The sequence below is a fragment of the Populus trichocarpa genome, chromosome 18 (assembly GCF_000002775.5).
Source record: "Populus trichocarpa isolate Nisqually-1 chromosome 18, P.trichocarpa_v4.1, whole genome shotgun sequence".
Taxonomy (NCBI): Eukaryota; Viridiplantae; Streptophyta; class Magnoliopsida; order Malpighiales; family Salicaceae; genus Populus; species Populus trichocarpa.
This window is the reverse complement of record NC_037302.2, coordinates 15,787,960-15,810,407: the sequence shown is the minus strand read 5'-3', so window position 1 is coordinate 15,810,407 and position 22,448 is coordinate 15,787,960. Positions and strand designations below refer to the sequence as shown.

Here is a 22,448-nt window from a genome sequence, read left to right as displayed (position 1 = left end):
AGATGGTAGTCTATCATTGCTAGACTCAGTCTTTTCACTCACCGATTCATTCGTGTTTGCCTGGCAGCTAAGTGTTTCCCTTACCCGAGAGGTTTCCCACACTCTCCCCTGTTGCGTAGACAAGTGAAGGTGCACAGAACCAAGCACACAAGATATTACAGCAAAACACTTCCAATCTTTATTAGTCTCGTAGACAAAGGGTATACATAAGTTCGTTAGTGTGTGTGCTCTGCATAAGTGTTCTGCCCCTCCAGAACAGTGCATGCTACACAGTATTTTACAGCCTACATATTTATAATACAGTGAAAGTTACAAATAGAAACTGCCCCTAAGTTCCCGCACAAGTGGAACACCCATTATCTCATGTTGCAGCCACTTCTTCCCCCTATAAGAAACTATCGTAACTGCTGATAACTGTTCCCATAACTTCTACAACTCCCTTGTCCTGTTCTCCCACAAACCAATTGCCCATTGCCAGTACACATACTGTCAGCGTAAATGCCTCGTATGCCTTGGATTGTCCGTTGTCCAAGTCAGGATTCGTGTCGAACATCAACCCATGTCCTGCCGAATCGTTGACGTACACTGTTGCTGAATCTGCCAACGCTCATGCACGCTGCCACTGTCGATACATGTTGCCATTCATATTAGTAGTGTTTACGTCAAGTCTTGGATTGTCCATCATCCAGACTTATCGTCAGCCCATGTTGTTGATTTTGTCGACGTTGTCGATCTCATCAGTGCTGCCGAATTCGACACTGTCTCATTGTGTCATTCCAGCACTGTCTCGTCAAGCCTTGGATATTCCATCGTCCAAGTCCCCTAACTTGCGTCAGCACACTACTGCACTAGCTGTTGCATGCTGCCCCGCATGGGCGCTGCCGATTTTCACTACTATTAGGCAGGCTGCCACCCCGTAGCTCCTATCCAGCAATGCTTTCGCCAGCCTAAACCCTGCCGAATTTAACCCTGTGACAAACCTCCCCCACCAAAAGAAGTTGACGTCCTCGTCAAGCCAAGTCTAAAGCACCTCTGCCCCAAGTCTGCACACTGTCACAATTCAAGGTTGCCCACATACAACCTCTCGGTTTTGCCCATATTTACATTCAGAATGCTATCCATTGATTCTACAATGCGAAACCGACATTCTCTTCGTCAAATCCTGCCCAAAACCAAGTTGTAACCAAATCTTCTCTCGGTTCTAGTTTGTATCCCATAGGTTAAACCAAACTTTGAGTGCCACCCAAAGCTATCGAGATCAATTTCATCAATTTTGTCTAGACACACCAATTTGTATAAAAAAAGAAGTTGATAAAAAAAAATAATTTTTATATCTCATCCTTAATTATATAACTAAGTACAAATATATATCAATTTATATAAACCTGTATAATTTTGTCATGAAAAGAAAAAAACTAGTACAGTTTCCAAATTAAAATTGTTTTTGAAATTATTCACAGCAAACAAAAAAAAATGATTGTTTTGAGAAATAGTGGACTTGCATCATTTTATGAAATCATAGTTATCAGACCCGATTCGGGAGTTGATCCGGTTAAGGAGCCAGATACCAAGTTTCATGAGTTGACCCGGGTCAACCCCTAAAAATTAAAAAAAAAATATTTGAAGTTTTAATATTTTATATGAAAAAATTAAGAAACAATCCATGTGAATATATGTTATAAATGTTATAAATAATGAAGTTTAAAAAATTATTTCAAAAGGTTTTTTATCTCACATTGAAAATATACTATGTTAGTATGTTATCCTTTTAAGTCAAAGTATTTAAATTAAAAAGATTTTTTATCCCACGTTGAAAAAACATAATTTTTTTTCTTGTGAACATAGAGTATATATACTAAAGAATTTCAAATCTTATATTGAAAAAATAATTTTTTTTCTTATAAACATAGAGTATTATATAATATACTAAAAGAGCTCAATGCCCCTGTTACTGTTTGCATAGACACAAAACACTGTGGATTTTAGTATTGTGATGGCAGAGCTGCCCTTGCAGCAGAGAGTTGCAAGGACTGCAGGGGGAGGATGGGGTTGTCTTTTCATTGGGATGCATTTGGCATTGAAGGAATGGTTGAGAAGAAAACAATCATTGTGGATTTTGGTGGGGCTGTAGGCCCCAGGCTGCTGACACCTGGTGCTGGGCTGTCATGCCCTGGGTGCTAGGGCCAGACCCGCGCTCCTAGTTGCAGACCCAGGCAAGAGGGTCTACAGGACAACGCACCTAAGGTTGCAAACCCGCGCTTGGTGTAGACCCAAGCGAGCAGGTCTGTAGCACCGCATGACAAGGGGTTGTAGATCCACGTTGGGTACATACCCAGGCGAACGAGTCTTTAGAAACGCACCATTGGGTCATATTGGGTAGCAAGACCCAACACTATTGGCACCTTCTTGGGTCTGGCTAGCAGCGGAGCCCAATATCCTTGGGTCTGGCTGTGCAACCATCCCCAAGGATATTGGGTCTAAGATTTTTGCTCTTTTCTCTAATTTCTATACAATAAAGAGAAAATAAATTGATATAAGTTTTTTTATATTGTACAATAGTTGTGTGATCATAATTTTTTTGTTCCTTTGAGGTTGTATTGAATTTTCTTATTCAAGCATGTTTGTTTTTAAGTTTTAAAAATTCATTGACAAAAATTTGAATTTTTTTAATTTTGTTCTCTAATATTGTCATATTAAAGTTGATCGAGCTTTCAATAATTTTTTTATTTTTTTCTTTACTTCAAATTAATATTTTTTAATTCAAATTAAGATGTTTTTGTATTATTTTGATGTGATTATATAAAAAATAGATTTTAAAAAATAAAAAAATATTATATCAATATATTTTAGAAAAATATTTTAAGATATTTCGAGTTTTATTTTATTCTTTAATTTTTATTTCTTTTTTATTTTTGATTTTTTTTTTCATAATGTAAAAGAGAAAATAAATTGATGTGACTTTTTTTATATTATACAAAAGTTAAGTGATGATAATTGTTTAACTTCAGGTTGGGTTGAATTTTCTTATTAAAGTATATTTGTTTTTTGCGTTTCAAAATAACTTTAAATAATATATATTATTAAATACATAAATAAATTATGTGTTGGGTCCTGCCCCTAATAGGAACAATTAGAGTTGGGTAATGTTGTATGCAGAACCCAAAATCACTTTGAGTGCTACGGGGTGCAGGACCTAAAATCCATTTGGGTCCTGTTGCTGGCAACATAGTTATTAAACCCGGTTCGGGAATTGACCCGGCCAAAGGGTCGGGTCCCGGGTTTTATGGGTCAACCCGGGTTAACCCGGGTCAACCCATAAAACCCGGGTTATTTAAGGGTAAGGTTAGGTTAAAGATAAGAAATGGAGAAGGGAGGCAGTGAAGTGGGATCCATGTGGCAGTCATGTTGTCGCTTGTTTTATGAAGAGAAAAGGCTCAGCTCATCTCATCTCCTCACAAATTTTATCTATCCTCTCTGACTTCATCACAGGCAACCAAGTTGTCTTTTTTCTTTTTACCATCTGTTTTGTGCAGGGTTAAACACGACCTGTTGAAGCCCAGAAGCACAATCCTTGCTCCTGTTGCCTCTCTCTCTCCTGAAACTGTGAGTTTGGTTCGCCCCCCCACTCGACGACCAAGACCTGCTAACAAAGAGGAAACGGGTGAGCGAAGAGCTTCGTTTGCTTCTTCAAATCGGAGCCGTCAAAAGGAAAACAAAATAGCTGACCAGCTCCTCGATTGGATGAGACTGAATAATGAAATGGATCGTACCCTCTTGGAGGATTTGTCTGAGGAGCAGGGAAGGATTCCCTTTGAATATCTAATCTAATTCTTTTTTGCCTTCCCTGAGGCTCACGTTTCAATTGCAGTCCTCCTACCAGCCATTTCTTAGCAATTTTTAGTTATCTTGCTTGCAAGTTTTCTTACATCCCCTTCCAGTCATCAATAATCAGAAGGAAGAAATGGAACCCAACGCCAACCCTCAAGATCTCAAAACCCAGATCTGCAATTATCTCAAGCAGACCCAACTCCAAAACGCCGGGTCTCGTCCGGGTTTGCCCGGGTCGACCGGGTCATGGGTCGAACCGCCGGGTCGTCCGGGTTTTGTCGGGTCGTTGCACCGGCCGGTCTTTTAACAAACCCGAACCGGTCCAGCCACCGGGTCGGCCGGGTCCCGGGTCGACCCGCCGGGCCGGTCCGGGTTTAATAACTATGGCTGGCAAGACCCAAAATTCTCTTAGATCTTGACCCATTAGCCTTGAGTCCTGCTCTTAGATCCAGCATATGATCCAATTAAAGGGTCCAGCATCAAGACCCAAGGGAACTGGACCCTGAAGCAAGACCCATTAGCCTTGGGATCCAGCATAGGACCCAATCAACGGGTCCAGCGTCATGATCTAAGAATCGGGTCATGAGACAAGACCTATTAACCTTGGATCCTGACGCAGGACCCAAGGTTCTTGGGTCTTAGATTTCTAAATATTATTATTTGTATTATAAATATTGTTATTTTTATTATAATTAAAAGTATTAATATCAAAAATGAATTTGTATTTCTTTTATAAAATAATATTATTTTTATTATAATTAATATTATTAATAAAATAATTAATAAATTTGAAGAAAAAAATATTATCAATATTAAAAAACAACCTTGGACTTGATTTGAATGATAAAATTATTATTATTATTATTATTATTACTACTACTACTACTACTACTATTATTATTATTATTAAATTTTTTAAAAAAATATTATTACTATTGAAGAAAAACCATAATTTTTTTAAAGATTAAAAAATATAAGAATTTGGATAGACAAGTTAAATATTATTATTTATAGTAGAAATATTATTGTTGGATCTAGCATTGCAACTAGACTCGCGCTTTTAGGTTAGACATTGCAGCCAGACGCAACACTTCTGGTCTTACATATTTTTTTTATTTTTTATAAAAATAAAAGTTGGTCCGCGGCATAGTACGGGCCTCGTAACTAGTATATACTAAAAGGTTTCAAATCCCACATTAAAATAATAAAACATTCATCTAGTATTTATATAGTTAGTGATTAATAACCAACTAAAAAAATACAAAAAAAAAGGGTCTCTAGTTAGGAGAAAAAACACATTTGAAAAACAAACTGGTTCTCAACCGGGTTTTACCAAGTCAACTAGATCCCGGGTCAACAAAGCTGGGCAAAACCTATCTTGCCCTAGTTTTTTAACTTATCGAGGCTGGTCTAGCCACCATATTTACCAGATTCTAGATTCACCCACCAGATTGATTCGGTTTAATAACTACTAGTTACATACCCCACGCGATGCCGCGGGTCAATTATTTTTTGCATTTTAAAAAAAGCTAAGATCTAAAAGTGTTAGGTTTTTTTGCAAAGTTATACCCAAAAGTCTTAGGTTTGGTTACAACGCCTGACCCAAGAGTAATATTTATAATATTAACAATAACATTAAACTTGGGTTAACCCTTAGCATAAAAATGTCTGGACTGCAATACCAGACCCAATAGCATTGAACGTGGGTTTGGTTGTAAGGTCGTGTCATAAAAGTGTGATAATTAAATAGATTAGTTAAAAAGAAAAAAACAAAGAAAAAAAACCAACAGGGAGAAAAAAACTAATGAAGAAAAAGAAAAAAAATATGAATTAACTGGGTTAACCCGTCATACCTTGAATTCGTATCGTGAAAGTTTGATAATTAAAAAGGAAAAAACAAATTAATGGGTTAACTCAAAATTAACTGGGCTACCTCGTCAAACCAGGTTAACCTGTCAAACCCGGAACCGTATCATGAAAGTTTGATAACTAAATAGAAAAAAATTAAACGAAAAAAATTAATTAAAAAGAAAAAAAACAAAAGGCATCGGCCTTTTCATTATAGACTGCACTGTGCAGTCAACAATCAAATGCATAAAAACAACAATAACAAAAAAAAAAAAACTAAATGCATCAGCAGAGAATTACTTAAATTTTTTTTTAATATTAATAAAATAAATAAATAAATAAAATAAAATTAATTAAAAATAAAAAATAAAATAAACAAAACCTCTAAGAAGAAGAAAAAAACTAAATAGAAAGAAATTTAACATTAACAAACTAAATTAAATGAAAAACATAATTAAAAAGAAAAAAAAAGCAAAAACAAAATCTAGGTTAACTCGTCAAACCAGGTTAACTCATTAAACCTGGGATCTATGTCATGAATATCTAGTAACTAAATAAAAAAAAGCTGAATATTAACAAACTGAACCAAATGAAAAAACAATAATTAAAAAAAAATCTGGGTTAACTCATCAAATCATGTTAACCCGTTAAACCAAGGATCTCTGTCATGAAAGTCTGATAACTAAAAAAAAAATTTAACATTAACAAACTAAATTAAACAAAGAAAATTTATGAAAAAAAAAATTGACAGGTCAACCCATAATTAACTAGGTTCACCCGTGAAACCAGGTTAACCCGTGAAACTCGGGATATGTGTCATGAAAGTCTGATAACTAAATAGAAAGAAATTTAACATTAACAAACTAAACTAAACGAAAAAAATTAATTAAAAAGAAAAAAAGCAAAAAAAAATCTAGGTTAACTTGTCAAACCAGGTTAACCCATTAAATCCGGAAAACGTGTCATGAAAGTCTGATAACTTAATAAAAAAATTTATCATTAATAAACTAAATTAAACAAAAAAATTTTGTTAAAAGAAAAAAAAACAAAGAAAGAAGCAAAAAAAATCTCGAAAGGCATAAAAAACAGCTAAAAAAATAAGACAACTTAAAAAAAAAAAAAAACCCTAAAGCATCAGTGTTTTACTGTGGACCACACAAAGGAAAAAAAGCAAAAAATAATAATTTCTGGGTTAACTTGTCAAAACAGGTTAACCCTTTAAATCCGGAAAACGTGTCATAAAAGTCTGATAACTAAATAAAAAAATTAAACAATAATAAACTAAATTAAACAAAAAAAAATTTGTTAAAAGAAAAAAACAAAGAAAGAAGCAAAAAAAAATCCCAAAAGGCATAAAAAAATAGCTAAAAAATAAGAAAACTGGAAAAAAAAAACACCTAAAGCATCATGGATCAGTGTTTTATTGTGGACTGCACTGTGCAGTCCATAGTAAAACCCTCGCGCGATGCCGCAGGTGAATTATTTTTTGCATTTTAAAAAAAAAGCCAAGATCTAAAAGTGTTAGGTTTTGTTACAAATTTATACCCAAGAGTCGTAGATTTGGTTGCAACATCTGACCCAAGAGTAATATTTATAATATTAATAATAACATTAAACTTGGGTTAACCCTTAGCATAAAAGTGTCTGGACTGCAATACCACACCCAGTAGCATTGGACATGGGTCTGGCTGCAAGGTCGTGTCATAAAAGTGTGATAATTAAATAAATTAGTTAAAAAGAAAAAAATAAAGAAAAAAAAACCATCATGAAGAAAAAAAACTAATGAAGAAAAAAAAATATGAATTAACTGGGTTAACCCTTCAAACCAGGTTAACCCCTCATATCTTGAATTCACATCGTGAAAGTTTGATAATTAAAAAGAAAAAAACAAATTAATGGGTTAACCCAGAATTAACTGGGCTAACTTGTTAAACCAGGTTAACCTGTCAAATCCGAAATCTGTGTCATGAAAGTTTAATAACTAAATAGAAAAAAAAAATTAACATTAACAATTTAAATTAAACAAAAAAATTAATTAAAAGAAAAAAAATAAAAGGCATCAGCCTTTTCACTGTGGACTGCACTGTGCAGTCCACAGTCAAAAGCATAAAAACAACAAAAAAACAAAAAGAAAAACTAAAGGCATCAGCCGTGAACTACTTAGATAAAAAATTTATTATTAATAAACTAAATTAACTAAATAAAATTAATTAAAAAGAAAAAAGAAAAAAAAAACCTCTAAGAAGAAAAAAAACTAAATAGAAAGAAATTTAACATTAACAAACTAAACTAAATGAAAAAAAATAAAAAAGAAAATAAAGAAAAAAAATTACAGGTTAACTCGTCAAATTAGGTTAACCCGTTAAACACGGGATCCGTTTCATGAATGTCTGGTAACTAAATAAAAAAAAAGTGAGATTTAACAAACTGAACTAAACAAAAAAAAATTAATTAAAAATAAAAAAATCTGGGTTAACTCGTCAAACCATGTTAAGCCGTTAAAACCAAGGATATGTGTCATGAAAGTTTGATAACTAAATAAAAAAAGTTAACATTAACAAACTAAAATAAACAAAAACAATTTATGAAAATAAAATAACAAAAAAAATTGACGGTTAACCCATAATTAACTGGGTTCACCCGTGAAACCAGGTTAACCCGTGAAACTTGGGATATGGGTCATGAAAGTCTGATAACTAAGTAGAAAAAAAATTAACATTAACAAACTAAACTAAATGAAAAAAAATGATTAAAAAGCAAAAAAAAAAAAGTTTCTAGATTAACTTGTCAAATCAGGTTAACCCGTTAAATCCGGAAAACGTGTCATGAAAGTCTGATAACTAAATAAAAAAATTTAATATTAATAAACTAAATTAAACAAAAAAAATTTTGTTGAAAAAAACAAAAAAAAATCCTGAAAGGCATAAAAAAAGCTAAAAAAAATGAGACAACTAAAAAAAAAAAACCAAAAGCATCAAGTAAAACACTGATTCTTTTTAGTATATGTTACTAGTTACATGACCCGCATGATGCCGCGGGTTAATTTTTTTTGCAAAAAAATATCAAAAAAAGCTAAGATTTAAAAGTGTTATGTCTTTCTGTAAAGTTATACTCAAAAGTCTTGAGGTTTCACTGCAACGCCTGATCCAAGAGTAATATTTATAATATTAATAATAACATTAAACTTGCATGACCCAAGTTTAAGTGGGTCTCACTGCAATATCAGACCCAATAGCCTTGGATATGGGTCTGGCTGCAAGGTCGTGTCATAAAAGTATGATAATTAAATAGATTAATTAAAAAGAAAAAAGCAAAGAGAAAAAACCAACAGGAAGAAAAAAACTAATGAAAAAACATTTGAATCAACTGGGTTAACTTGTCAAACCTAGGATCCGTGTCATAAAAGTCTGATAATTAAAGAGAAAAATTTAATATTAAGAAAGTATATTAAAAAAGAAAAAGAAAAAAAAACTAAAGACATCGGCTTTTTCACTATGGACTGCATTGTGCAGTCCATAATGAAAGGATTAAAAATGAAAAGAAAACGAAAAAACAAACAAAGGCATACGCTACGAGTTAATTTTTTTTCCTTGCATAAAAAATATCAAAAAAGGCTAAGATCTAAGAGTGTTAGGTCTTTCTGCAAAGATATACCCAAAAGTCTTGGGTTTAACTGCAACGCTTGTTCCAAGAGTAATATTTATAATATTAAACTTACATGACTAAAATTTAAGTGAGTCTGGGTGCAACACCAGGCCTAAGAACCTTGGATGTAGGTCTGGCTGCAAGATTGTGTAATAAAAATGTGATAATTAAATAGATTAATTAAAAAGAAAAAAAACAAAGAAAAAAAACCAACGTGAAGAAAAAAACTAATGAAGAAAAAGAAAAAAAATATGAATTAACTAGGTTAACCTTTCAAACCAGGTTAACCCGTCAAACCTGAGATTCGCGTCATGAAAGTTTGATAACTAAATAGAAAAATTGACGGGTTAACCCATATTAACTGAGTTAACCCGTGAAACCAGGTTAACCTGTCAAACCCGGGATATATGTCATGAAAGTCTGATAACAAAATATAAAGAAATTTAACAATAACAAACTAAACTAAACGAAAAAAATTAATTAAAAAGAAAAAAAGCAAAATAAAAAATCTAGGTTAACTCGTCAAACCAGGTTAACCTGTCAAACCCGGGATATATGTCATGAAAGTCTGATAACAAAATATAAAGAAATTTAACAATAACAAACTAAACTAAAAGAAAAAAATTAATTAAAAAGAAAAAAAGCAAAATAAAAAATCTAGGTTAACTCGTCAAACCAGGTTAACCAGTTAAACCCGAGATCCGTGTCATGAAAGTCTGATAACTAAATAAAAAAATTTAACATTAACAAACTAAATTAAATAAAAAGAATTAAAAGAAAAAAAATTGAAGGGTCAACCCATGAAACCAGGCTAACCTGTGAAACCTAGAATATGTGCCATAAAAGTCTGATAACTAAATAGAAAAAAAATTTAACATTAACAAACTAAACTAAATGAAAAAAATTAATAAAAAAGAAAAAAAGCATAAAAAAATTCAGGTTAACTCGTCAAACCAGGTTAATCTGTTAAACTCGGGATCCGTATGATGAAAGTCTGATAACTAAATTAAAAAAATTAACATTAACAAACTAAATTAAATAAAAAATTATTAAAACAAAAAAACAAAAAAAAAAAGTAAGAAAAAATCCGAAAGGAATAAAAAAACAAAAAAAACAACTACAGCTAAAAAAATGGAACAAAAGGCAGCTCAGCAAAAAAAATAAATAAAAAAGAAAAAAAAAACCAAAGCATCAGTGTTTTACCGTGGACTGCACTGTGCAGTCCACTGTAAAACACTGATGCCTTTTAGTATATGCTAGTTAGATGACCCGTGCGATGCCGCGGGTCAATTTTTTTGTATAAAAAATATCAAAAAAGATAAGATCTAAAAGTATTAGGTCTTTCTACAAAGCTATACCCAAGAGTCTTGGGTTTGGCTATAACGCCTGACCTAAAAGTAATATTTATAATAGTAATAATAATATTAAACTTGCATGATCCAAGTTTAAGTGGGTTTGGCTGCAATATGAAACCCAATAGCTTTGGACGTGAGTCTGGCTGCAAGGTCGTATCATAAAAGTGTGATAATTAAATAGATTAAGTAAAAAGAAAAAAACATAGAAAAAAAAAACCAACATGAAGAAAATAACTAATGAAGAAAAAGAAAAAAAATCTGAATTAACTGAGTTAACCCTTCAAACCAGGTTAACCCGTCAAACATTGGATTCATGTCGTGAAAGTTTAATAACTAAATAGAAAAAAAAATTAACGGGTTAACCCAGAATTAACTAGGCTAACCTGTTAAACCCGTGATCCGTGTCATGAAAGTTTGATAACTAAATAGAAAAAAATTTAACATTAACAAACTAAAATAAACGAAAACAATTAATTAAAAAGAAAAAAAAAAAACAAAAAGACATCGGTTTTCACTATGGACTGCTCTCTGCAGTCCACAATCAATGGCATAAAAAAAGGCAGCAAAGCAAAAAGGAAAAAACTAACTGGGTTAAAAGAAAAAAAAAGCTATAGGAAGAAAAAAACTAAAGAAGAAAAACAAAAAAAATCTAAATTAACTGGGTAATCCGTCAAACCTGAGATTCGTGTCATAAAAGTCTAATAACTAAATAGAAAGAATTTTAATATCAACAAACGAAATAAAAAAAAATAGTTAAAAAAGGAAAAACAAAGAAGAAAAAACTTATACGGGGAAAAAACTAATGAAAAAAAAGAAAAGAAAATCTGAATTAACCGGGCTAACCTGTCAAACATGAGATCCATGTCATAAAAGTCTTATAACTAAATAGAAAAAAAAATTAACATAAACAAATCAAATTAAAAAAAAAAATTAAAAAGTAAAAAAAAAAATGCATCAACCTTTTCACTATGGACTGCACTGCGCAGTCCAGAGTCAAAGACTTAAAAAGGGCAAAAAAAACAAAAAGAAAAAAAACTAAAGGCATCAGTCGATAACTAAATAGAAAAAATTTTAATATTAATGAACTAAATTAAACAAAAAAATATTAATTAAAAAGAAAAAGAAAAAGAAAAAGAAAATAAAAAAAAGCTATAAGAAGAAAAAACTAATGAAGAAAAAGGAAAAAAAATCTAAATTAACTGGTTTAACCCTTCAAACCAGGTTAACCCATCAAACCTAGGATTCACGTCATGAAAGTTTGATAACTAAATATAAAAAAAACATTTGACGGGTTAACCTAGAATTAACTCGGTTAATCTGTGAAACCAGGTTAACCCGTCAAACTCAGGATATGTGTCATGAAAGTCTGATAACTAAATAGAAAGAAATTTAACATTAACAAACTAAACTAAACGAAAAAAATTAATTAAAAAGAAAAAAAAAGCAAAAAAAAAACTTCGGGTTACCTTGTCAAACCAGGTTAACTCGTTAAACCCGGGATTCGTGTTATGAAAGTCTGATAACTAAATAAAAAAAATTAGTATTAATAAAAGAAAAAAAAGAAAAAAAAGATGGATAGGTTAACCCAGAATTAACTGGGTTAACCCGTAAAACCTGAGATATGTGTCATGAAAGTCTGATAACTAAATACAAAGAAATTTAATATTAACAAACTAAACTAAACAAAAAAATTAATTAAAAAGAAAAAAAAGCAAAAAAAAAATCCGGGTTAACTCGTCAAACCAGGTTAACTCGTTAAACCCGGGATCCGTGTCATGAAAATATGATAACTAAATAAAAAAAAAATTAACATTAACAAAAGAAAAAAAAACAAAAACAAAATGGACGGGTTAACCCAGAATTAACTGGGTTAACCCGTGAAACCTGAGATATGTGTCATGAAAGTCTGATAACTAAATAGAAAAAAATTTAACATTAACTAACTAAAGTAAACGAAAAAAATTAATTAAAAAAAAAAAACAAAAAACAAATCCGAGTTAACTCGTAAAACTAAGTTAACCTGTTAAATCTGGGATCAATGTTATAAAAGTTTGATAACTAAATAAAAAAATTAACATTAACAAACTAAATTAAAAAAATTATTAAAAAAACGAAGAAAAACAAACTGAAAGGCATAGAAAACAAAAAAAAACAATTTTTTTTAAGAAAAAAACAGCTTAAAAAATAAAAAAAATATTAAAAAAAAAACAAAGAAAGAAGAAAAACAAACTGAAAGGGATAGAAAACCAAAAAAAACAAAAAAACAGTTTTTTTAAGAAAAAAACAACTAAAAAAAAAGATAATCCATAATAAGAGGCTGAGCAGTTTTAGTACATTCCTAACAATGGATGAAATATGATATGAAGTCAGCGTCTTTGTTGCCATACAATTATGGAACGTAGCAACTTAATGGGACATTATGAAGGGACTGATGGACGTTATTGTTTACAAGTGGGAGTTGGACAATAATGGAGAATGAGAAAGAAAAATTCTCTTTTTCATCTAAAAAATACCATACAAAATTATAAAAATATACCTTAAATCATAGTTTTGAAATCCAATTGATCTGAGATTGGAACCGAACTAGATTAAAGAAAAAAATTGGGGAAGAAAAAACCCGGTATGACCCGGCAGGTCGACCCGGCGACTCAACTGACCCGGTCAAGACCCGGTTGCAAACCTGTTGAGCTTTGTTTTTTTTTTGTTTTTTTACTAAAATGACGTTGTTTTGATTTTTTAAAAAAATTAACCCGGCTGACTCGATCAAACTCAGTAATCTAATCAAAATCTAAAATCCAGATCTTGAACCGGGCTGCCACCATACCGGATCTTAAAACTACGCCTTAAATGCCTAAATTCCCTTTCAAAAGGGAATAGAGAATGACCAAACGAAGTTCTTTGAATGAGGAAGGGTAGATGTGCACGTTTCAAATTCGGATAAGTGTTTAATTATTTACTAGCCACCAAAAATAATTAAATTAAAATGTGAGGTTAGCTGTCATTGTAGGTAAATTAGTACTCTATAAATTAATAACCTTGGTAAGTATTCTCCTGTCATGGATCAAATGTACATACTTAAAGAGTTTTTTGGGTTTTTTTTACAGCCCCCAAACTTGTTTAGAGAAATAGCCTTGTAGGATATAATTATTTATTCCCTACTTCGAGTATGGCTAATACTAATTACTCTAGAAAAATCTCTTCTCAAATTAAATATTTATTATGTATGATATTTAACAGGTGAAACCATTATAAGTTAGAATAAAAGCATAGAAAGATAAGAATAAATTGTTAACTCGTAGATAAAAAAAAATCAATTTTTTGCAAGGTTGCAGCACAACTTTCTTAAATAAAAAAATCAATTTTAATTTTTTGGTTTGTGTGATTGGAAATGAAGAAGTAATCTTTCAAAATGTGCTATTTTCTAATTTATTTATTTAGCTATGTTGTTTTTTAAATACGACTGTAAAATCATTTCTACGAAAATAGAAATTATGAGGCACGAGGTATTTTACACGCATAACTTAATTATGAGGTATTTTAAATACATAACTCAAATGTTATTTATTTCCTCTTGAAAACGATGTTTTCTTGGATATCATTTCTAACTTTTATAGCATAATGTTGGAAAATTATACTATAATGTTGGAAAATTATACAAAATAGTTGTTGCTTTAAGTGGATATTTGCACAGTACAACTGACTCTACTATAAAATCATCTTTTTCAACTTCATTTTTTTTTTTTGTCATTTTCTATTGTATTCTCGATAATTTGCATGTCATATTATTCAACAGTCCTGGAGTTGCCTTATTTTCTCATAGAAAGTTGAAAAAAATACTTAAAATCTATTACATTAATTCAACTATTTAATTATAACATACAGTTATTGAACGCCTCCAGTATTGATTAAAATTCTCTAAAATCACATTATCCGTAGATCTAATTTTATAATGTCAAAAACAATTTACAATTATACTTGGATATTTATTATTTCAACCTAAAATTACAAGATTCATTACATCTAGAATATATATTTATCCTCTCCGGGTTTAAGATTCAAGTTTCATAAGCTATATTAATAAAAGCAATAATTAATGATAATGCATCTTAAAAGTTTATATATTCTTCGCATCACAAGGCTAAATGCTTGATATTATGTTGAGTATAAAAAAACAATTCAATATTTTTTGAGTCTTTAATAGTTTTTGGGGAGTAGGAAAAATTATTACATAACTAGTAAAAAACCTTTTCTACCATCTATTTTTCTATAAGTTATCAAATGTGTTCTTGAAATAAATAATATTCAAGTCATCCATGCTTGTTGTCAAGATACTAGCAAGTTCATATTAACATGTACAGTTTTCACCATACTACTCAAGTTCATATTCTAGTGATATAATTCACACTACTCAATATTTCAATATATATAGACATTTACAGTTTTCTCATTTAAAATAATAAAAAAAAACCAGTACCGTTTCCACACCAATGATATTTTTCGAAATAATTCATAAATATTTGTTTGAAAAAAAAATATAGTTCATCGCTCATCATTTGATGAAATAAGAATAGCTTTCAGGCGGCGGATAAGAAGAGCAGCATCTTTGTTGTCACCATACGATTATTGTCCGCAACAATCTTTAAAGAGATTATGAATATGAGATTGAAAACAACATGATGACGATTCATTATAAGATCGAGACTGCTATTATTTACAAGTGGGGCCTGGACATTGGAGGATGAGAAAGAATAATTATCTTTACCCCTTTCATTTCATCTCATCTCAAAAATACCGTACAAAATGGTAAAAGCATGCTTTTAAATCTTTGTAATTTTTTAAAATTATTTTTGATATCAATATATTAAAATAATTTAAAAATATTAAAATAATATTAATTTTAAAAAATAAAATAATATAAAATTTAAATTTTTTTAAAAACATTTTTGAAACATAAAAATTATCAAAGCAAGCTAGTATGCTGTCACGCATTTTATAACATGTTAACAATAATTTTTTAAAATATAAATTTTTTTTAAAGTGTTGAGAATATTTTAAATGTTTTGGGTTTAGTAGCCAAATGAGACCCAATATCCTATCTAAATGCTAATTATTTTTTTTATTAAAAAATATTTAAATTATTATTGAAATATCCTAAATGAAAATTCTAATTAATTTTTTTTTTATTTTTTTATAAACAAATTTAAGCTACATTTCAAGTATTCTAAAGAGAAATGCTAATTAATTTGTTTATAAATATTTTTTATTTTTTTCTAAAAAATATTTAAAATATCCTTAAAGTATCCAAAATAGAACCACTAATTAATTTTTTTATAAATATTTTTTTATTATTTTTTCTAAAAAAATATTTAAATTATCCTAAAAGTATCTTAAAAAAAAAATCCTAATTAGTTTTTTTAAAATATTTTTTTATTTTTCTATAAAAAATCATTAAAAGTATCATTGAAGTATACTAAATAATTTTTTATAAATGTTTTCTATTTTTTATTTTAAAAACATTTAAACTACAATTGAAATATACTAAAAAAAATGCTAATAATTGTTTTTAATTGTTTTTATAAAAACACATTTAAACTACTTTTAAAGTATCATAAACAAGAATGTTAATTAATGTTTTTTATATATTTTATATTTTTTCTATAAAAAAACACTAAAAATACCTTTGAAGTATTATAAATAATTTTTTATAAATATTTTTTATTTTTTATAAAAATAATATTTAAACCACCCTTGAAGTATACTAAATATAAATGCTAATTAATATTTTTTATAAAAAAATATATTTGAACTACTCTTGAAGTATCATAAATAAGTTTTTTTTATAAATATTTTCTATTTCTTGTTAAAAAAATATTTAGACTATCTTTAAAGTATTCTAAACAGAAATGCTAATTATTTATTTTTATATTTTTAATAAAAAATATTTAAACTATTCTTGAAGTATCCTATATAATTTTCTTATAAATGTTTTCTATTTTTTATAAAAATATTTAAACTATTCTTGAAATATCCTATATAATTTTCTTATAAATGTTTTCTATTTTTTAAAAAAATATATTTAAACTATTCTTTAAGTATCCTAAATAGAAATGTAAATTAATTTTTCTATAATATTTTTTTATACAAAAATATTTAAACTAACCTTAAAGTATTCTAAATAATTGTTTTCATATTTTTTTTATTTTTTATAAAAAAATTAAAGTACCATTGAAGTATCCTAAATAAGAATTATAAATATTTTTTTTATAAATTATTTTATTTTGTTTTAAAAAATAAATCTGGTAGTCAAGTCGGACCCAATACTTTTGGGTCTGATAATCATGTCAAATTCAACTAATCTTGGATATAATAATTATATGTACCTTGATCCAACACTCATCAATAACTTTTAAAATAAAAAATAAAAAAGATAATATCCATGTGCTTATTTAAACATCTATAATGTAGCCTATAATATAAATATAATATGATTAATAGTGTTTTTAAAATAAAAAATAGAAAAGAAAACATCTATAAAATGGTATATGGTAAAAACATTTTATATCTATACTTATGTATACAGCCCATTGTTTTTTAACGTATTTTAAAGGATAGTATAATAATGCGAGGTTGGCTGTCATTGGTTTTTTGTCTTCATACTCATCAATCATCATCATCATCTACTTATTTTCCTGCCTCTTTTTTTCTCGCCATTTCCCCTCCAGCCAAAAAGGCCAAAGGGAGAGGGTTATTTATTGCAATGCTCGTTGATGATATTAGTTCATATGCATACGGAATGTTTAATGGTTGCTGTTTCTAGGTGAGATTGTTTTTCTGTTGTGTTGAGTTGAGTAGCTAGTAGTTAGAGACCGACTGAGTTGAGGAAAACAATAAAAAAAAAAAAAACAGAAGTGAAGATCAGTTTTCCTGTCTTTCTTTCGTTTGTAAGTATACAGGATAACTTCTTTTCTTTCTGTTTTGTCCCCTTCTTCCTTTCCTTTGTATGTATGATTATGACAACTTCTCTGGTGCTGTGCTGTGCTGTGTGTGTGCAGAGGGATATGAGAGAAAGAAAAATGGACTTGGATAACAGGGCCACTCATGGACTGCATACTGTTAAAGAAGAAGATGTGGAGGGAGACATTGAAAATGATGCCAAAGGAATACTAAATTCGTACAACGGTGCTTACAGTACTGAACCCCTCTTGGTGAAAAGGAGGAATACAACATCCCAGACTGCCATTGTTGGTGCCAACATTTCTCTTATTGAAAGCCTTGACTACGAGTAAGTGAGATGTGTAATTATGCCAATTCCCGAGAAAATCAGATTTGCCTTTTGTAATCATAAACTCACAACAGATTCTTTATTTACTTTCTTTTTTTCCTTTTACAGAATCTGGTTATTTAATCACTGATTAGATTAGAAAGGAACCTGCGAGCTTATGGACTCATAGTCATTCATACATCTCATAAAATCACAAAATATGAACATAAAATTTATGGTGCTCATTGAAGAGAGATAGATATAAAAAGGAAAAAAAAAAGAGAGAGAAAATAAAAGAAGTACTTTTAAATAATCTTATTATTTCTTACAAGTTTCGGATTTGATTTTCATTTTCATCATTAATTTATAGTGAATACACGAAGTAACTAATTAATAATCATCACCACATCTTTTATGTTTGGTACACATATTATTCTTTATCAGCTTGGCATCTTGATAGAAGACAAAAATGCTAACGTCTTTGTCTTTTTTATATGTCGTCCTACAGGATTGCTGAAAATGAATTATTTAAACAAGATCGGAGATCAAGAAAGAAAGTTCAGATATTTCAGTATATTTTACTGAAGTGGGCATTTGCACTTCTTATTGGCCTTTTCACAGGACTTGTTGGCTTTTTAAATAATATCGCAGTTGAGAACATATCTGGTTTCAAGTTGTTGCTGACTAATAAGCTCATGAGAAAGCAACAGTAAGCTCAGCCTATCACAACCTCACTGTATTGGAATTTTGGTCTACAAGTAGCCTGGACTTATTTCCTCGTACATCCTTTTTTTTTTTAATTTTTTTTTATCAGTACTTAAGGTATAATAATGACTTTTCAACCAATGGCAATGCGTTTGAGATCCTGAATTAAGTTTGTTTGCCAATCTATACGATAACTATGACATGGTCATGCCTCTAGTGCAGATATTACAAGGCTTTTGCAGCATTTGCTGGTTGCAACATGGTGTTGGCGGCTGCTGCTGCAGCTCTATGCGCTTTCATTGCTCCAGCAGCAGCAGGTTCTGGTATTCCTGAAGTGAAAGCCTATCTTAATGGCATTGATGCTCATTCTATACTGGCTCCTGGTACCCTTTTTGTAAAGGTCAGTGAATTACAGTGTCTAGCCGCGCTTTCTGCTCATACATAAAAAGCATATCAACCTCTCTGAAAGACAGAATAAGTCAAAGTGTTCACTAGTCCTTTATCTAGGCATCTGCAAAAGCGAATACTTGCATGCACGTGTAATTTTAGTTCAAAAGGATTGTGCGAGGTCTTAGATGCTGCACCAAACTTCAGTGCTATAACGCGAAAGATGTCACCAACCTTCTAATTTTTCAGAGCTTCTGTTTGAAGATTTTGGTCTAGAACATCAGAGAACATGAAACTGTTGTCCACCTAGGTTAATATGAAATCGAGTGAACTTGCTTTCCTCAATGTTTGTGAATTTGATCTGCTCAGTGTTTCCTGGTATTGCTTTGTTCTCTTTTCTCTTATTTTGTCTGTTTTTAGAATATGATATGCATTCATACTATTTTTGCAATTCAGAATCTGACTTTACGTTTCTGGAATTATTACCTTTCTCTGAAATGATATTTCTGTGGTGTTTACAATTCTGAATGTGGCAGATTTTTGCTTCTATTCTCGGTGTTTCTGCTGGATTTGTTGTTGGTAAAGAAGGGCCTATGGTTCACACTGGTGCATGCATAGCCTCTTTATTAGGGCAGGGGGGTTCTCGCAAGTACCATTTGACTTGGACATGGCTCAGATATTTCAAAAATGATCGTCAGAGACGAGATTTAATCACTTGCGGAGCTGCTGCTGGTGTGGCTGCTGCTTTTCGTGCTCCAGTTGGAGGCGTTCTTTTCGCTCTTGAAGAAGCAGCTTCATGGTACCTCTTCCATCTCTGTGTGTTGCTGTCTAATTCATAGCTTATTTGCTTAACGCACAGAGGAATCTCAATTTATTTGTTTAATATGCGTGTACATGCAATTGTTATGTATGCACAACTGATGAAGGTCAGCATCTTGTTTTTTCTTGTTTTGACGTGCTTCAGGTGGCGGAGTGCTCTTCTTTGGAGAACTTTTTTCACTACAGCAGTGGTTGCTATAGTTTTGAGAGCTTTTATGGAATTTTGCGCTACCGGAAAGTGTGGGCTTTTTGGGAAAGGAGGTCTAATAATGTATGATGTGAGTTCAGAAAAGGTGCAATATAGTGGCCCGGATGTTTTAGCTGTGATACTCTTAGGCATCATCGGGGGCATTTTTGGAAGCTTGTATAACTATCTTGTGGATAAGGTTCTCCGTACTTACAGCATCATTAACGAGTATGTTACTGTGCCATCCTATTTGATTACAGCATGTTGCTTCTTTTTTTGATTGATAATCACTTGTTATCATGCTGCTGCAGAAAAAGTGCTGCATTTAAAATCTCACTTGTTATTGCCATCGCCCTGTTGACATCTTGTTGTTCTTACGGCCTGCCTTGGTTCGGGAGGTGCATCCCCTGCCCTACTCATATAACAGTGAGTTGTCCCAACACTGATGAATCTGGAAATTACAAAAGTTTTCAGTGCCCACCAGGTTATTACAATGACATTGCCTCCCTTTTTCTAAGCACTAATGATGATGCTATTCGCAACCTCTTTAGCGCCAGCACTAAAAAAGAATTTCGTATATCCACTCTCTTCCTCTTCTTCTCTGCTGTTTATTGTCTTGGCATTGTTACATATGGAATTGCTATCCCATCTGGACTTTTCATCCCCGTTATTTTAGCTGGAGCTTGCTATGGCCGTCTTGTTGGGAGACTATTTAGATCCATCTCTAACCTTGACACCGGTCTCTTTGCCTTACTTGGAGCTGCATCCTTCCTTGGTGGTACCATGAGAATGACAGTTTCCCTTTGTGTAATACTGCTCGAACTCACTAATGATTTATTGTTGCTTCCCCTTGTGATGTTGGTTCTCCTTATCTCAAAAACCGTGGCTGATAACTTCAACAAGGGTGTCTATGACCAAATTGTGAAATTGAAAGGATTGCCTTACATGGAGGCCCATGCAGAACCTTACATGAGGCATTTGGTTGCACGTGATGTTGTCTCTAGTCCATTGGTAACTTTTCTTGGTATTGAAAAGGTGGGCAATATACTGCATGCTTTGAGGACAACTGGACATAATGGGTTCCCAGTGATTGATGAACCACCTTTCTCAGATGCACCAGAACTGTGCGGCCTTGTCTTGAGGTCACATTTGCTTGTTTTGCTTAAAGGCAAGAATTTTTCAAGGGAAAGGATACCTGCTGGTCAAGAGATCTTGCGTAGATTTGCAGTATTTGATTTAGCTAAAGCAGGATCTGGGAAGGGTGTCAAGTTAGAGGATCTGGATATTGAAGAGGAAGAGATGGAGATGTATGCAGATCTTCATCCAATTACCAATGCATCCCCGCACACCGTGGTTGAGACAATGTCACTTGCCAAAGCTGCAATTCTCTTTCGACAAATTGATCTCAGGCACATGTGTGTAGTGCCAATAAGTCAAGGGGTAAGACGCACAATCTTTCTCAATAGCCTTCTTCTTTGTTTGATGTGTAGTGTTTGGGCAGCAATTGTTTTCTTCAAAAGGCAGAAGGCATCGTAAAAGCTTCTGCGTATCAAATATCTGTAAAAAGTTGGCTAATGAGTTTGTGGTTTTTCTTATTGACTTGTTGCAGAGACCTCCAATTGTTGGGATTTTGACTCGACATGACTTCATGCCAGAGCATATCTTGGGACTCTACCCTCATATCAAGCCTCACAAGTAGACCAAGCAATCAAACTGAGTGTTTGGTGAGCAGTGGCTGTGTAATTATGCTTCAGTAGGGGTTCTTTGTTTGCAGATGACTGAGTTGTTCGTTGGTCTTTCAACAAGTGAGATCTTTCATTAGAGTTGAAGGGGAAGCCTCTTCCTTAAACATGTAAACAAATTCATCACCGCAGTGAATTCGAGGTCATTTTACAATCCGCAATGTAGATGTTTATTCGTAAAACTCTGTGAAACCATCTCATAATCGGGATGGACACCTTGAAGCTCCATGAAAGATAAATGATCTCCTAGCGCCCTACACAATAAATAGGAATATTCACGTCCATGCAACAGCCATATATACCTACAAGTGCTTGATGCGTTGTTTTTACCGTCCTTTTCGTTTTAATTTTCAATGGTATTGTTTTTACAGTTTTTTTACGAGATCCTTTGTCATGTTTTTCTTTTTCCCTAATTTGATCTTATACGTTGTTGCATATTTATGAAAATATGGTGTCAGAACTCAGAAGTGATGAGATCCTTTGTCATGTTTTTCTTTTTCCCTAATTAAGTATAGGATGCATGACACACAACTCTACAAATAATATTCTTGTGGAGAACAGTATGATCAATTCTAATGTTGTGGCTTCAGAATATGTCGATCCTCCTTGATCTTGAGAATGTGGGGATGGTTCTGTCTGTAACTACTGATATAAGGACTAAAACAAAGGGA

General features: G+C 31.5%; 1 protein-coding gene across 3 annotated transcripts; it reads left to right on the top strand.

The window, feature by feature from the left end:
- Nucleotides 1-17,340: 17,340 nt before the first annotated feature.
- LOC7484094 (chloride channel protein CLC-c) lies at nucleotides 17,341-22,224 on the top strand. 3 transcript variants are annotated; one of them, XM_052448797.1, is made up of 8 exons: nucleotides 17,341-17,493; nucleotides 17,729-17,958; nucleotides 18,446-18,646; nucleotides 18,865-19,042; nucleotides 19,566-19,828; nucleotides 19,994-20,263; nucleotides 20,347-21,475; nucleotides 21,645-22,224. In XM_052448797.1, the coding sequence occupies exons 2-8, from the start codon at nucleotides 17,735-17,737 to the stop codon at nucleotides 21,732-21,734; spliced, it is 2,355 nt and encodes a 784-aa protein (XP_052304757.1). In that variant the 5' UTR covers nucleotides 17,341-17,493; nucleotides 17,729-17,734; the 3' UTR covers nucleotides 21,735-22,224. The 3 variants fall into 3 exon arrangements, with proteins under 3 accessions (XP_052304757.1, XP_052304756.1, XP_052304758.1); XM_052448796.1 differs by having other exon boundaries at nucleotides 17,341-17,617; XM_052448798.1 differs by lacking the exons at nucleotides 17,341-17,493; nucleotides 17,729-17,958 and having other exon boundaries at nucleotides 18,520-18,646; nucleotides 18,860-19,042.
- The last annotated feature ends 224 nt before the right edge of the window (nucleotides 22,225-22,448 follow it).